Source organism: Sapajus apella, unplaced genomic scaffold (genome assembly GCF_009761245.1).
Source record: "Sapajus apella isolate SASKATOON/1434 unplaced genomic scaffold, GSC_monkey_1.0 scaffold14, whole genome shotgun sequence".
NCBI classification, from domain to species: Eukaryota; Metazoa; Chordata; class Mammalia; order Primates; family Cebidae; genus Sapajus; species Sapajus apella.
Genome location: NW_022436954.1, coordinates 6,111,454 through 6,127,709, shown reverse-complemented (window position 1 = coordinate 6,127,709; position 16,256 = coordinate 6,111,454). Strand labels below are relative to the sequence as shown.

The 16,256-nt window shown below is 55.2% G+C and overlaps 2 protein-coding genes across 5 annotated transcripts; one reads left to right on the top strand and one right to left on the bottom strand.

Annotated features, from left to right (window-relative positions):
• The first annotated feature begins 9 nt into the window (after positions 1 to 9).
• On the top strand, positions 10 to 4,035 carry SAC3D1 (SAC3 domain containing 1). Of its 4 annotated transcripts, none has more exons than XM_032282890.1 (3): positions 296 to 478; positions 672 to 1,252; positions 3,431 to 4,035. In XM_032282890.1, exons 2-3 carry the CDS (start codon positions 679 to 681, stop codon positions 3,943 to 3,945), a joined length of 1,089 nt encoding a protein of 362 aa, XP_032138781.1. In that variant the 5' UTR covers positions 296 to 478; positions 672 to 678; the 3' UTR covers positions 3,946 to 4,035. The 4 variants fall into 4 exon arrangements, with proteins under 4 accessions (XP_032138782.1, XP_032138783.1, XP_032138781.1 ...); XM_032282889.1 differs by having other exon boundaries at positions 600 to 1,252; XM_032282891.1 differs by having other exon boundaries at positions 10 to 1,314; positions 3,431 to 3,514.
• Positions 4,022 to 15,129, bottom strand: NAALADL1 (N-acetylated alpha-linked acidic dipeptidase like 1). Its single transcript, XM_032282888.1, has 18 exons — positions 14,922 to 15,129; positions 14,663 to 14,835; positions 14,448 to 14,569; positions 13,950 to 14,072; positions 11,153 to 11,436; positions 10,947 to 11,051; positions 10,202 to 10,287; positions 9,923 to 10,042; positions 7,500 to 7,585; positions 7,352 to 7,415; positions 7,181 to 7,248; positions 6,816 to 6,907; positions 6,644 to 6,734; positions 5,590 to 5,671; positions 5,334 to 5,507; positions 5,171 to 5,258; positions 4,968 to 5,060; positions 4,022 to 4,621 (listed from the first exon to the last, which is right to left on the bottom strand). Exons 1-18 carry the CDS (start codon positions 15,104 to 15,106, stop codon positions 4,435 to 4,437), a joined length of 2,223 nt encoding a protein of 740 aa, XP_032138779.1. The 5' UTR covers positions 15,107 to 15,129; the 3' UTR covers positions 4,022 to 4,434.
• Between the last annotated feature and the right edge of the window lie 1,127 nt (positions 15,130 to 16,256).

Genomic DNA, 16,256 nt, shown 5'->3' with positions numbered 1-16,256 from the left:
GCAGAGTTGTCTTTGCCGCCTGCAAATCCCAAAACGCGGCCCTTTGTAGAATACATTTGCTGATCCCTGAGCTAGAAAATAGGGAGCATAGTCTCCAGGGAAACAGAAAATGACAATGGATGGAGCCGTTTTATAGGGTGGAAGGGATGGAGGAGAGGAACCCAAAGCGGGGGTACCTGTCTCAGAGGCCCCCAAAGCCAAACACCGATTGCTCAGCCGGCTGGAGCCCGGCAGGACTGGGGGGCGTGGCCTCGGTTCCGCCCCGCCCCCGCCTCGCCTCACCACAAAGCGATTGGTTGCGGCAGGGATTACACCGGTGTATCATGGGAGCGGCCCGAACTACACTCTTAAAAAATCCAAGGGGAGCGCGCAAAGCTGAGCTTGGCGCTTGATGGGGACTTTTTGCCGCGCAGGAACCACAGGGGCGTTGCAGGACTACAGCGCAGTGCATCTGGGGAGGCCGATTCGACGGGACCGGGTGAGAGGACGGAGGTGGGCAGGGGCGGACGGCGATGGCCCGACGGGCGACCAGGAGGCCGGAGATCATGGCGGGCAGGCGGGCCCAGCCAGGTTCAGCCCCAATGCGTTGCTCCCCATAGCCAGCCGGCCTCTCGTGCCCTTCCGCGGCACCGCTGTCCCCGAGATGCTGAGCCCCCACCGTCTCCTCGCAGCCTCCTCATGCCCGGCTGTGAGCTGCCCGTGGGCACCTGCCCGGACATGTGTCCGGCAGCCGAGCGCGCCCAGCGCGAAAGGGAGCGCCGCCTGCACCGATTGGAGGTGGCGCCGGGGTGTCGCCAGGACCCGCCGCGCGCCGACCCGCAGCGCGCGGTGAAGGAGTACAGCCGACCAGCCGCCGGCAAGCCCCGGCCCCCGCCCAGCCAGTTGCGTCCGCCCTCTGTGCTGCTGGCCACCGTGCGCTACCTGGCCGGTGAGGTGGCGGAGAGCGCAGACGCCGCCCGCGCAGAGGTGGCCAGCTTCGTGGTGGACCGCTTGCGAGCCGTGCGCCTGGACCTGGCCCTGCAGGACGCGGGCGACGCCGAGGCAGCAGTGGTGCTCGAGGCGGCGCTGGCCACGCTGCTGGCCGTGGTGGCGCGGCTCGGACCCGACGCGGCGCGGGGACCCGCGGACCCGGTGCTGCTGCAGGCCCAGGTGCAGGAGGGTTTTGGCTCGCTGCGGCGCTGCTACGCTCGGGGCGCCGGACCGCACCCCCGCCAGCCCGCCTTCCAGGGCCTCTTTCTGCTCTATAACCTGGGTGAGTCGGGGTCCCAGCAGCTGGGCAGAGCGTGGGGACAGGAGCCCTCCATGACAGTGGGGGTAGGGAAAGGAAGGATTAGCTTTAACATCTCACCATTAGCTCCCCCCCAGGACAGCACAAGATCCACCCAGCCCCGACGTAGGACCTCGGGCCCGTCTCTGAGTCTTAGTTGCCTCAGGAATAAAAGTGGAGGGGGCGAGGATGGAATGGGAGGGTTGGCCTAAATCGTGATCGTGATTTTTAACTTTTTTTTTTTTTTTTTAGACAAATTGTTGCTCTGTCATACAGGCTGGAGTACAGTGGCATGATCTTGGCTCACTGCAACCTCCGCCTCTTGGGTTCAGGCGACTCTCCTGCCTCAGCCTCCCGAGGAGCTGCGACTACAGGTGCACGCCACCGTGCCAGACTAATTTTTGTATTTTTAGTAGAGATAGGGTTTCACCATGTTGGCCAGGCTGGTCTCAAACTCCTGACCTCAAATGATCCACTCACCTCTGCCTCCCAAAATTCTGGGATTATAAGCATGAGCCACCACACCCAGCCTGTTGGTGTTTTTTGAGAAAGGGTCTCACTTTGTTGCCCAGGCTGGCTTGATCATAGCTTACTGCAGCCTCAACCTTCTGGGCTTAAAGGATCCTCCTCCCTCATCGCCTTCTGAGCAGCTGGCACCACAGATGTGCACAACCTGGCTAACTTAAAAAAAATTTTTTGTAGAGATGGGGTCTCGCTTGTTGCCACTCGAGTTCCTGGGCTCAAGTGATTCTCCAGCCCCACCTTCCCAAGTATCTGGGTGCCTGCCATTATGCCCAGTTAATGGTTTATCTTTGTTCACACTGTGAAAAAGACATAGTAATTATCCCTGGTCTAGTGGGGGAAGAAACCGAAGCCCAGGGTGGTGACTTGCCTCTTGACACAGCACTGGTTAACAGTAGCAGAGGTAGGACCATGATTTTCTTTTAATTTTTTTTTTGTTGTCTGCTTTTTTTTTGAGACGGAGTTTTGCTCTTGTTACCCAGGCTGGAGTGCAATGGCGCCATCTCGGCTCACCGCAACCTCCGCCTCCTGGGTTCAGGCAATTCTCCTACCTCAGCCTCCTGAGTAGCTGGGATTACAGGCACGCACCACCATGCCCAGCTAATTTTTTGTATTTTTAGTAGAGACGGGGTTTCACCATGTTGACCAGGATGGTCTCGATCTCTTGACCTCGTGATCCACCCGCCTCGGCCTCCCAAAGTGCAGGGATTACAGGCTTGAGCCACCGCGCCCGGCCTCTCTTTTAATTTTTTAAAATTTATTTTTATATAGAGATTGGAGTCTTGCCATGTTAACTAGGATGATCTTAAACTCCTGGGCTAAACTGATCCTACCACCTTGGTCCCCCAGAGTGCTAGGATTACAGGCATGAGCCACTGTGCCCAGCTCTCTAATAAGCTCTGTTCTGGCCGGGCCCTCTCTACTAAAAATGCAGAAATTATTTGGGCATGTGGCACATGAACCTGGGAGGTGGTGGAGGTTGCAGTGACCCACTATACTTCAGCCCAGGTGACAGAGCAAGTGGTCTCAAAAAAAAAAAAAGACTATTCTATACAGTTGTAACAAAATGCTGTTGATTTCACAACCTACTAATTATTCAGAAGCCCCAGTTAACTGGCCCAAAGTTCCAGTGCCTGAAACTCTTCTGGAAGGGAAGTAGGAGCATAGTTTCCTGAAGAAGTGGCCTTCCCAGGTGGTCAGGGGAAGGTGAGGCAGAATTGGCTTCCAAAACTGTGGGCGCAGGAAAGCCAGGGTAGTGGGAAATCCAAGTCAGAAAACCTGGATTGGGGTCACCACTCTCAGACGAGTCATTAAATTATCTGGGCCAGCTTCCCAAAGCCGTATACCCTGGCTACTTCAGTGTTGTAAGTAAGGATCCGGACTGCAGGAGGTCCAGAGCCTGAGGCAACTCGTTCAAATATGGGTCAGGGAAGGAGCCAATGGCTGGACCTTAGAGGGAAGAGGGAAGGTGGGCTAGGCCTTGAGAAGAGGCGTGGTTGAGGAGGTAGGTGGGAGGGAGGTCCAGAGCTGAGCTTGGGCCAGAGGAGGTGGGCGTGGCAAGGAAGAATGAGCATTTGGGAGGGAGATGGTCCTGATCCTGTAAGGACCTGGCATCCTGATTCTGGCTTCCCACCCTCACAGGCTCGGTGGAGGCCCTGCGCGAGGTTCTACAGCTACCTGCTGCTCTGCGTACCTGCCCGCCCCTCCGCAGGGCCTTGGCAGTAGATGCTGCCTTCCGAGAGGGCAATGCTGCCCGCCTGTTCCGCCTACTCCAGACCCTGCCCTACCTGCCAAGTTGTGCTGTGCAGTGCCATGTGAGCCATGCACGCCGGGAAGCCCTGGCCCGCCTCGCTCGTGCCTTTAGCACCCCCAAGGGCCAGACCTTGCCTCTGGGCTTTATGGTTAACCTGCTGGCCCTGGATGGACTCAAGGAAGCACAGGACCTGTGCCAGGCCCACGGGCTGCCCTTGGACGGAGAGGAGAGAGTTGTGTTCCTGAGGGGTCGCTACTTGGAGGAAGGGCTACCACCTGCCGGTACATGCAAGATGTTAGTGGAGAGCAAACTTCGAGGACGCACCCTGGAGGAGGTGGTCATGGCAGAGGAAGAAGATGAGGACATGGACAGACCTGGATCCCTACCTGAGCAGGGAACATGAATCTCCCAGAGCCCCGGACTGGGTCAGAGCACTTAGGTTTCTTTTTCCGTGGTTCCCAGCTAATAAAAGGAACTTGTTTTGTTGGTACCAATCACTAGACTTGATTTATTTGGGGAGCTGTTGTAGGGAGTTAGGACACCCAGCATGCAGGGAGAGAAACACAGACTAGGCAAGGCCCAAGGAACCCCGTGCCTCAGTTTCTCCACTGGTCGTTGGCCTTGGTGATCTGAGTTGGCGTGCATCCCATCTTCACCCACCCTCCAGCAAGAGCAGTTGGTGGTTTTGCCATTCCCACCATCCCTGTCCCCTCTGCCACCTGTGCCAGGGTGAGGGTGAGTTGCATCAGGGCTTGCCACTCCCCTCAGGGACCCCAAGCTGTTGCCTGAGAAGCTTGAGAGGGTCCTGTGGTTGTACCCTCCCCGGGCACCAAGGAAGACAAGGATCCAGGAAAGCAGGCAGGAAAGGGTGGGGGTAAAGGGAGGGCTGGGGTCAGAGGTCAGCCACAGGCCTCAGGGTGGCTGCTGCACCCTCTAGGGCCATCACCACAATGCTTATCTGTCTCTGCACCTCAGCCCAAGCTTCAGATCCAGGGGCTGTGTCCCTGGCCCTGGAGCAGGCATTGGATAGGCCCGGGAATGTGGCTACAGAGCCTGTGCGAGGCGCCCAGAGCACATGGCTGGCGGGAGAAATGAGACAGGATCAGGGTCAGGAAAGAGCAGCCTGGGTCTGGAACTGGCTCAGCTCCTGTACGCAGCTAGGCAGAAAAGCATCTCCCTCCATTTGTCTCTGAAAGCCAGGCGGCTCTTACAGCAGTGGCAGTGGAGAAGGAAATGTGGGTTCTAGTCCCAGCTCCCAGAGGGACCCTCAAGCAACTTTCCTCCCCTCCCTGAGCCTCACATTCCCAACGTCAGGGGCTGGGTTGTGCTGTAAAGGGCAGAGAAACTACCCACCTCCTCTCTCAGGTCGGGGGCCTTGCCCGGCCCCACCTGGAGGCACCTCCCAGGACTTTGGGACAGACTCACCTGTAGTAGCGTTCCTCTGGGAAGGCTCGAGGGTTCAGGAAGGTCCGTTCCAAGAGCATCAGCTGGTCATTGAGCATCCGGACCTGCAGGGGGCTGGTGGAGGCAGGACCTGCCGGTCACCCTGGAGCCAGCAGCCCAGCTACCAGCCTGGTATCCTTCCCTGGACACTGCCCTCCCAGACCCTGCCTGCTGCCCTTGCTCACTCAGGGCTGCCCTTCTGCAGTGTTGATATGTGTTCGCCCAAGGCTGCAGCTTCTGCATCAAACTTCTCCACTGCAGTCACCAGAGGCCCTGTGAGGAACGAGCAGTGGCTTAGTCCTGGGGGTGCAGGGCTCCCCATGCCTCAGCGTCAGGGGCTGTGCATACCCAGGCTGATGCTGTGCTGCTCCAGCAGGGCCTCGAGTTCTTGCTGGGCTGCCTGCAGGAAGCTGCGGAGTGTCTCACTGTAGTCACTGACGTTGAGGGGCAGGAAGAAGCTGTCACTGAGCCGGAGAATCACACTCCCTGCTGTCTGGGCCACAGCCTGATGGCTGCTGAAGCCTGCAGCAAGGGTCACAAGTCCAGGGCTCAGTCTTCAGCCTCTCTTGTCCCGGTCTCAGGATGCCCATAGACCCCTCCTCACCTGGGTCCAAAAACTTGTCCACATAGTCAAAGGTGTCAAAGGCTGTGTGATAGGTGGGGTAGATCCTGGCTGAAGTCTTGCTCTGGGGGAACAAGGCCCAGAGGTGAGAGGCTTGGGATAAGAAGTGGGAGAAGGTATACCTCCAGGGAGCTGCAAAATGTGGGCATTATCTCCACTGGATCCTGGTCATCCAAGGTGGGTTCTAGGTGAGGTGGGTTCTAGAATTTCCACAGAAAAGGAAACTGAAGCTCAGAGAGGTTAACCTGCCTGACATCACACAGCTAATCAGTGGCAGAGGTGGGTCTGGTGCCAGCTTTGTTTCACAGGAAGAAGAACCTGGGGCTTTGGAGTCAGATAAAGAGATTGAAATCCCATCTCTACTACTGAGAATCGCTGTGGCTGTGAAGTGCAGAATGCACTTTTTGGAGCATGAAATGGAGATTCCAGCTGGTCACTCTGCACCTCTTGTCTTGTTTTGCCTTTACCCCAACGCTCACACCAATGGTATGGGTCATCCCTGCTTCATACTCTGAGTTAATTAATGCTGAAATTAACTTTTTCCCCTTACATTTTAAGATCTCTAGAACAGGTTACTTCTTACAGGCAATGTCATCCTACAACTCGTTGGAAGTGGTGTTTTTTTCCCCTGAATATTGCATAGCATAATGGCACATCTTATAATCAGTAGTATCTTACATTTGATAAAATAACATAGATGAGCATAAAGAGATGCTTGAAAAGGTTACAAAACTTGGCAGAGGCCGGGAGTTGAGTCTCATGCCTGTAATCCCAGCACTTCGGGAGGCTGAGGTGGGAGGATGGCTTGAGCCCAGGAGTTCAAAACCAGCCTGGCAACAAAGCAAGACTCCATCTACATATAATATGTGCGTGCGTGTGCGCGTGTGTGCGTGTGTGTGTGTGTAGTTAAGAAACTTGGCAGAAGTAGCAACGAGTAAAGGAGAAGGGTTCAGTCTATACCAGAACAGCCCCAGGAAGAGGAGGTGTGGTGCGTGCAGCAAGGTACCGGGGCAGAGGCAGAGGGGTTCCTGCTCACCCGGTCATAGGTGTAGGCGAGGTCCATGGAGGAGATGCCCAGGAAGTGAATGAAAGGTGCATAGTCGCTGCCAGCACCCAGTGAACCCAGGCTGCGGGAAGGAACGGGGCCGGGATAAAGAGCACTGGGCTGGACCGCCGAGCCCCGGGACCTCTTCCGAACCTGGGCTTACCTGGGGACCAGGCCGTACACCGGGCTGCTGCGGTTGAAGTACCGGATCCAATTGTCGTAGATGCTCAGGTCGCCAGGGCCTGGTGAGCGGATCTGGCAGAAGGGAGAATTTAGTCTCAGTGCAGGGCCCACCCTAGCCCCAACAACAAGGGGTGTCCTCCGCCGGTCTCCAGCCCACCCACGGTCCAGTCCTTACGAGGCTCGCCCCAGCCTCAGTTCAGCCCCAGCAGATCTAGAGTACCACTCCCAGCCCCGCCCACCCACGTGGCCCCGCCCACCACACACGGCCCCGCCCACCACACACGGCCGCCCACCGCGCGGTCCCGGCCCCGCTAGCTCAGCCCCGCTGGGCCCGCCCACTTCCACCTCTTTGGTTGCAGAGAAGACGACACTCTGAACAGGGGGCGTCCCCTGTACCCTGAGGGTAGCGTTGGCTGTGGGAGGAGGGGAGAAAGACTGTTTGGGCCCCAGCACCTTCATTTATCCACCCCGTCGTCAGGCCGTCCCCTCCCCTTTCCCGCCCCGCCACCCCCATACCAAACACCGAGATGTCCACATTGATGTAGGCCACCGTGCGCTCCTGCAGCTTGTTGAAGAACTCCTGCGGGTGCGAGGGGCGACGTCAGCACCGCGCCGTGCTGCCCTGGGAACCCCTTTCAATCCTCTACAGGGTAGGGCCACTCACTTCTGTGAACTCCGTGGAGCCAATGAGCCCAAACTCCTCAGCCCCCCAGCTCGCAAACACGATTGATCTGCGGGGACGCCAGGTGCCTGGGAAGCGGGGATAGAGGGTTGGAAAACGGGGTCCTCCTGATCCTGGGGTGCCTTAGGAGAAAGGCTGCAGGCGTGGGGAGGGCGGGAGAGCTGGAAAAGCTAGGACAGCTCGGGACAGCAGGTTGTGGCACTCTGCAGCCAGGCCTTCCAGGAGCTCCCGCACCAAACACTGACCCCAATTCCAAGCTCCCCAAAGGGTCAGGTGGTCCCTTTGCCAGAATATCCGCCGCCCCTCTCTCTGTGGGCATGCTCCGGGAAGACTTCCGACCCTCCACCCTCAACCCCTGCCTCCAGGCCAAACTCCACAGCCTCCTTCACTTGGTGATAGCACAAGAACGTTTCCTGTTAGGGCCTTATCCACGTTGTACCAATCCTTACAACAATGCCTTGAAGGAGGAAATATTATTATTTCCATTTCACAGTTGAAGAAACTGAGACAGAGAAGCTACATGACTTTTCCAGGGTCACACAGCTGGTAGGCAGCAGAGCCAGTTTCAAATCAGATATTTGGCTCCACACTGTGCTACAGCGGGCATAGGGACTAGAGGTAGAAGCCAGGCTGCAGGGTGCTCCGCTCCCGGGTTCAGGCAGCAGAATCGCTTGAGCCTGGGAGGCAAAGGTTGCAGGGAGTCGAGATCGCGCCACTGCATCCAGCCTGGATGAAAGAGTCTCACTCTGTGGCCCAGGCTGGAGTGCAGTGGTGCAATCTCGGCTCACTGCAACCTCAACTTCCTGGAGTCCAGTGATCCTCTCACCTCAACCTTCCCTGAGACCACAGGCACATACCACCATGCCTGGCTTATTATGCATTTTTGGTAGAGATGGGGTTTCTCCATGTTACCCAGCCAGTCCTGAACTCCTGAGCTAAAGCAATACACCCACCTCAGCCTCTCAAAGTGCTGGGATTATAGGCATGAGCCACTGCAACCAGCAAATGAAGAATTTTTCAGTGTGATGTGATTACATGCTTCCAATAACAAATGTTTACACTTTTTTCTGCCAAAAATATATAATCTAAATCAAAAGAGACAAACCCAATTTGAGGGGTATTTGACATAATAATAGCAGGATAAAAACAAAAGGATCATGAAAGAGTAACAAACAGCTCAACAATTATTATAGATGAAAGGAAACTAGTGACCAGATCACTAGTGTGATCCTGGATTGGAGCGTGATCACGGCTCACTGCAGCCTCGACCTCCCAGGCTCAAGCGTTCCTCCTACACAGCCTTTGAAGTAGCTGGGACCACAGGCACATGTCACCATGCCTGGTTATTTTTTTATGTTTATTTTTTATTTTATTTATTTATTTTTTTGAGACGGAGTTTCACTCTTGTTACCCAGGCTGGAGTGCAATGGCGCGATCTCGGCTCACCGCAACCTCCGCCTCCTGGGTTCAGGCAATTCTCCTGCCTCAGCCTCCTGAGTAGCTGGGATTACAGGCACGTGCCACCATGCCCAGCTAATTTTTTGTAGTTTTTAGTAGAGATGGGGTTTCACCATGTTGACCAGGATGGTCTCGATCTCTTGACCTCGTGATCCACCCGCCTCGGCCTCCCAAAGTGCTGGGAATACAGGCTTGAGCCACCGCGCCCGGCCTTTCTTATGTTTATTTTTTATAGAGACAAGGTCTCACTATGTTGCCCAGGTAGGTCTTGAACTCCTGGACTCAAGCAGTCTGCCCACCTCAGCCTCCCAAAGCGCTGGGTTAACAGGCATGAACCACTGTGGCCAGGCTTCAAGTCTCTTTTCTGAACTGTGACTTCAATATCATACAAGGAGGGGGATGGAGCTTGACAGGAGTGGAGTGTTCCTGTGCAATTACAGCTGAGTGGGGATCGGTTCAGATGCCACGCTTAGAACTCTCGGATGTTATATGTAAGGGAAGATGAAGTTCTGGAGCTGATGGCAGTGATGGCCACACAACTTCAGAAATGTACTTAATGCCACTGAGTCAAATACTTACAAATGTAAAACTGGTGAATTGTGTTATGTATATTTTACCACGAGTTTTTGAAACTAAAGAAAGAGGGCCTGACATGGGAACTCACGCCTGTGGATCATTGAGTCCTGGAGTTCAAGACCAGCCTAGGCAACATAGTGAGACCCTCATCTCTATAAAAATAAATAAATAACTAAAACTAAAGCAGAAACAAGAAATCAACATGGGAAGACCTGAATTCCCGTCTTCCTTAAGGCTGGTGTCATGCATTTCTGCCCCCAGGGCCCTCAGGCTTGGCAGAGAGAACACTGCAGGGTGAGGGAGAGGAGGTGGAACAGGAAGGTGACCTCCAGGGGCAAGAGTCCCTGAGCCAGGGGAGGGGGCCTCCTCACCCTTCTTCAGCAGGGTCCCCAGGACTCGGGAGAGCTCCAGGAGGACAGCGGTGCCACTGCTGGGGTCCACAGCCCCGTGCACCCAGCTGTCCCGGTGGTTCCCATACAGCACGTATCGATCTGGCCAGAGGAAGAAAGGCAGAGAACCAGAGAAGATGGAGAGGTGGGCAGGGCAGCTGGGGTAGGGGTGGCGAGGGCAGGGCTGGATGAGGGTGCAGTGGCAGCGGCACCCAGAGCAGAGCAGGAGCCTGGGGCGCGGTGAGTGACAGGAAGGCTCACCAGGCTCCACAGCCCCGCGGATGATACCCAGGACGTTGGAGGAGTTCCGCAGCTCCAGACGGTTGTGGACACTGACATTCACCTGACTGGGGGGGGTGAAGGGTGTGAGAAGACCCTTGGCCTTGCCCACTGCCCCCCACCCAGTGCAGGAGACAACGCTGCCCAGAGCTGGAAAGCAACTTCAAGGTCATTGGGCCAGAGGTACCAAGAGAGGCAGCAGGGCTGAAGCCCGCCCTCCTGCTCACTCACTGGATAGGCGCTTACTGGGTACTTAGACCCTGACTAGGCTCTGGGCGATGACTGCCACAGATGTGTACCTGGTGCTTGTGGGGCCTCCCTCTCCCGGGCGAGACACACCACAAGGACAGGAAGAGCTGAGTGAAGGGGCCTGGGAGGGGAGGGCACTTGGAGGCCAGGGGGTGCTGCAGGGAGGGAGGGTGGTACAGGTCGGGAGTGGCAGAGGCCCTGACTTGGGAAGGAGCTTGGCATCTTCAAGAGAGGGAGTCATGGGGTGCAGATGAGATGAGGTGGGAGGGGCAGGGGAATCCCCACAGGACACAGCTGCAGCTGTTTCACAAACTTCCCCAAAGACAAGACAGATATTTTGGGGTCATGAGAGGGTCTGGGAGAGAGAAGAAAGGGGAAGGTCCGGCTTTGAAGTGGAAAGAGGGAATGCAATCATGAGGGAAAGGGAGAGGTGAGTTGGGGGAGAGGGCGGCTGAGGGAGAAGGGGTCTGCGCCTCACCTGTCTGCTGGGAAGCCTCCGTCAGGTCGGAAGCCCGGACCCAACCTGTAGCTGCAGCCCAGTGCTCCCTGCCAGGTGGTTGGGGCCAAAGTTCCGCTGAGGTTGCTGGGAAGGAGGCAGAGACCCTTCAGGGTAAATGTGAGTGTGGGGCTTGAAGTTTGGAGGCCACTGCGTGCTGGGCAGGACACCCCAGGGCACAGACTCACCAGAGCAGGTCTCTTGCATCCTGGAAGCCAATGGGCTGTGTAGGAATTGGGGGAAATCCGGAGACGTTGGCAAGGTCCAGGCGGAAGGAAGAGGGAATGGCTGGAAGGTAGGGAGTCAGAGGGTCCCCAAAATACTCGTAGTAGGAGCCTCGCTCCACTCCTGAGGGGGGCAGGTACCAGGAGTTGGGAAAGGTTTCGCTGGATGAGCTCAGCCCGTCGTTGATGTCGGCGGGATCTGTGTACACCAGCACCCCGGCCACCCCGTGCTTGGCAGCGTTCACAGCCTGCAGCGGGCAGAGGAGGTTGTGTGTAAGGGAGGGACAGGGACCGGGTGTGTCCAAAAATGACTGTTTGCACAAGTCATTTATGGCAGTGCTGCTTGCAACAGCAAAGGCCGGTTCGGCACAGCCAAGCCAGTGCCTATCAGTGGAGTCTGGTTGAATATCAGGGACATCCTACAGTGGAATACCATGAAGTTGTGTAAAATAACACAGTTGTGGGCCGGGTGTGGTGGCTCACACCTGTAATCCCAGCACTTTGAGACGCTGAGGCAAAGGGATAGGTCAGAAGTTTGAGACCACACTGGGCAACATGGTGAAATCCCATCTCTACTAAAAGTACAAAAATTAGCTGGGTGTGGTGGCAGGTGCCTGTAAGCCCAGCTACTCAGGAGGCTGAGGCAGGAGAATCACTTGAGCTGGGGAGGCAGAGGTTGCAGTGAGCCGAGATCGGGCCACTGCACTCCAGCCTGAGCAACAGAGCCAGACTCTGTCTCAAAAAAAGTAAAATAAAATAACACGGTTGTGTACTTGTGTCCACAACAGCGCTATTCTCAATGGCCAAAAGGAGGAAACAGCCCAAGTGTCCATCAACAGATGAATGGCTAAACCAAATGTGGGCTGTAACATACAATAGAGGCGGGGCATGGTGGCTCACACCTGTAATCCCAGCACTTTGGGAGGCCAAGGCAGGCAGATCACCTGAGGTCAAGACCAGCCTGGCCAACATGGTGAAACCTTGTCTCTACTAAAAGTACAAAAATTACTTTTTTGTACCAGGTGTGGTGGCACACACCTGTAGTCCCAGCTACTTGGGGGGCTGAGGCATGAGAGTCGCCTGAACCCAGGAAGTGGAGATTGCAGTGAGCTGAGATCGTGCCATTACACTCCAGCCTGGGCAACAAAGCGAGACTCTGTCTCAGAAAAAAAAAAAAAACAATGGAATATTATTCAGACTAAAAATAAATAAAGTTCTGATACATCAATGAGTCTTGAAGATATTATATTACGTGAAATAAGCCAGACACAAAAAGACAAATATCTTATACTTCCACTTAGGCGAGGTACCTAGAATAGGCAAATTCATAGAGACAGAAAGTAGAATTGAGGTTAAAGAAAACAGAGTAGGGGCTGGGGCAGGGACATGGGGAGTTATTGTTAAATAAAGTTTCTGTTTGAAATGATGAAAAAGTTCTGGAAATGGATGGTGGTGATGGTTAACTAATATTCTGTGTATTTCTACGCTACCTGTTCCCCTTTCTTTTTCTTTTTCTTTTTTCTCTTTCTTTTCTTCCTTTCTTTCTCCCCGCCTCCCTTCTTTCCTTCTCTTTTCCCAGCTCTTATTATGGACACTTTTTTAAAAATTGTGGTAAAATACACATAACATGAACTTAGCATGTGGAGTGTGCAGGTCAGTGGCACTGAGTACGTTCATATTGCCCAGCCATCGCCACCGCTCACTGCTAGAACTCTTTACGTCGACAAATCTGAAACTCTGTCCCCATTAAATATTAACTTTCCCTTCCCCTCTCTCATTCTACACTTTTTATATTAAAATTTTTTCTAAGTTTTTTGAACCAGGGACATGTAATACATAGTCAGATTTTTTTTTTTTTTTTTTTTTTTTTTTTTTTTTTTTTTTTTTTTTTTGCCAGGCAGGATGGCTCATACCTGTAATCCCAGTACTTTGGGAGGCTAACTAAGGCTGGCAGATCACCTGAGGTCAGGAGTTCAAGACCAGCCTGACCAACATGGAGAAACCCCGTCTCTATTAAAAATACAAAATTAGCTGGGTGTGGTGGCACATGCCTATAATCCCAGCTACTCAAGAAGCTGAGGAAGGAGAATTGCTTGAACCTGGGGGAGTGTTCAAATTTTTTGAGACCGAGTTTCACTCTTTTTTGCCCAGTCTGGAGTACAGTTGCGTGATCTCGCCTGACTACCATCTCCGTCTCCCAGGTTCAAGTAGTTCATCTACCTGAGCCTCCCGAGTAGCTGGGATTACAGGAGGCATATGCCACCACACCCAGCTAATTTTGTATTTTTAGTAGAGGTGGGGATTCACCATGTTGGCCAGGCTGGTCTCAAACTCCTGACCTCAGGTGATCCGCCCGCCTTGGCTTCCCAAAATGCTAGGATTACAGGCGTTAGCCACTGCACCCAGCCCCTAGTCCAAATTTTTGATGGAAAAGAAATGGCAGGAAGAGGGCCAACAGGAAGGATTTCAGTTGAATATTCAGAAATACTTCACAGAAGTACTTAGACTCTGGAATACCAAACCTGAAAACTGTACTCAACCCCTTTGTGTCCTAAGACTCAGAGAGGGTCAGGGAAGCATCCAAGGCCACATCACCCATTGGTGGGACAACCTGAAAACAGCTCACCTTTCCTGCCCCAGCCTGGGGCTTGGCTCCCCACTCAGCACTGCCCCTTCTCCTTCCCCTTCCCCACACTTTCTTCAGTCCACTCTCCGGCCCCTTCCTGGCCCAGGCCCCCTGTACTGGGGGACTGCCACTCACCTTGGCCCCACGCCCTACACCCCCATAGCGAGTCAGGGCGATGGTGCCTTCGAGGTTGATGCCCTGAGTCTGTAGCTCCTTAAAGTCTTCTTCCGAGCCCCGGTTGGCATAGACGAGGAGGCCCTAGTCCCAGGAGGGGGTGTTCCTTAGAGCTGGGCCCAGCGAAGGAGGGGGCAGGGGGCTGGAAAGCTGGGTAGCAGGAGGAAGAATTTGGATTCTGTCCCCCCACCTCGCCCAGAGCTTATAAACTCCCCAAGGACAGTCACCCCTGGTTTCCTCCATGTCTGGGTGCCCTGTTAACAGGCCTGGCCTTGAGCAGAGCCACTAGTGTTTGTTGAATGACTGACGGAGGAAAGGAGCAGTGGTGAAGTGTACAGGTGAGTAAATTTGGGAGGGGGCGCTTTGCCCCAGTGAGGCATATTCCCTGGGTCAGGGTGGGAGAAGCCTGGGTGGAACCAAGGAAGCTGGGCTGGGGCAGTAGTGGGGTTCTGGGCCCACCTGTGGGGTTCCAGGGGGAGCATAGGCGGCGTAGGGTTGTACCACATCTGGCCCCCCTTGCTCCCCGGTCAGATTCTCCTCGGTCTGGCGGCAGGAGTAGATGATGTCCCCAGTGGGGCCCACTGTTGGGGGGTGGGTGGCAGTGTCATGGCTGGCCCAGCAGCTCCCCGACTAGGAACCCTCTGGGGCATTCCCAAGACTGGGCAGGACCTCACCAACGTGTACAAGGTTAGGCTGCTCCTGGCTGGGGAAGGACAGCAGCACCTCGTACTTGGAGGCCTCGGCCGAGTCCAGTCCCGACTCTGGGTCCCTCCAGCGCTGCAGTAGCAGCTGCACCAGGTCTTCATCCCGAGGGCTGGTGGCAAGGTGCGGATCCCTGGAGAGTTCTCTGCAGGGTGGACAGAGGGAGGGGCAAGGCCAGCATCAGGGAGGGGGCCTCTGGCAAACGGAGGAGCAGACACCCCCACCTCTCACCTGAGGTTGTCCCGAATCCTGCTGGCACTCAGCTGCCCCATGACGGTCTCCAGGATCTGCAGGTCCAGGTCCTGGGGGGCTGAGACGCTGGCTTCCTTGGGGATGGCAAAGTGGCCCAGGATGATCCCCAGCCCCAAGAAGGCAGCAGCCCCTAGCCCCAGCCCCAGCACCTTTGTCCACTGCATCCTGTGGACTCTCGGCCACTGGGGTGGACCTGGTCTATAGGTAATTCCCTATAGAGGGGGTGTTGGGCCTGGTTAACCATTACTCCATGGGTGTCACTGCCCTTTGGCTCCCAGCTGGCAGGGAGAGTGAGGAACATCCCACAGTGAGAGCCAGGAGCCATCCACATCCACCACATTCTGCATCGTTTATCTGGAATGGCCCTCCAAGGGCAGCAAGGCCACCCAGGGGCACTGAGGCCCAGACGGAAGGGTCTCACCCACGGTATCCCAGTAAAACAGAGGCCAAGCCAGGACTGACTAGAACTCAGAGCTCCTGCATTCACAGCAGGGCCGTGCCCACTGCCCACCCTCACTGCCTCTGCCTCCCTCCGAGGCAGCTGATCTGCAGAACACCCAGCCCTGCCTGCCTGAGCAGATTTTGAGTTGAGACCTCCTCCTTGCTGGATGTAAGCTGTGTGACCTTGGGCAATTCACTCAGCTTCTCTCTGTTTTCTCAGCTGCATGGTGGGGATGATAAAACCTGCTTCACAACCCTGTGGCGCCATTTTCATTCAACAAGATGGCATCTATAGACATGGCTGGAGCAGTGGCTGGCATGTAGCGGGAGCTCATTCATTTTAGCTACTCATCCTTCATCTGACCCCCTAAGACATAAGGCCTAGAGCCAAAGGAAGAAGGGGGACCCAGAAGAATTCTCTGCATCTATCCTGAAAGGGGCCCAGCTATGCGAGGAGTGGGAGTCCTGGGAAGGGAAGCTGTCCCAGAGGACGCAGCCAGGGAAGCCCATGCTTCCTTAGCAAGGTGACTCCTCTTCCATTCCCTGGCCCTGCCTGGACTCCGTCATCCACTCTCCTATTTGTCCATCCACCCATTCCCTCCATCCACCTATTCACTCCTTCCCTATACATGCAAGCACTGTTTATTCATTCTGCACTACGCTAGAGCCATGGAAAGCTGTGGGGAAGCAAAGTCCAGCAGGCGAGGCAGACAGACTCCAGGCTCAGCCATGTGGCGAGTGCCCTGTAGAGGGAGGACCACCACGCTCCCAGTGAGAGAGTGAGGAATTCCGTCTAGGAGGGAACATTTGAGGGGGTCCTCCAAGGCTGAGAAGGTATTCCAGTATGTGCAAGGGCAGAGAGGGCAATGAGAC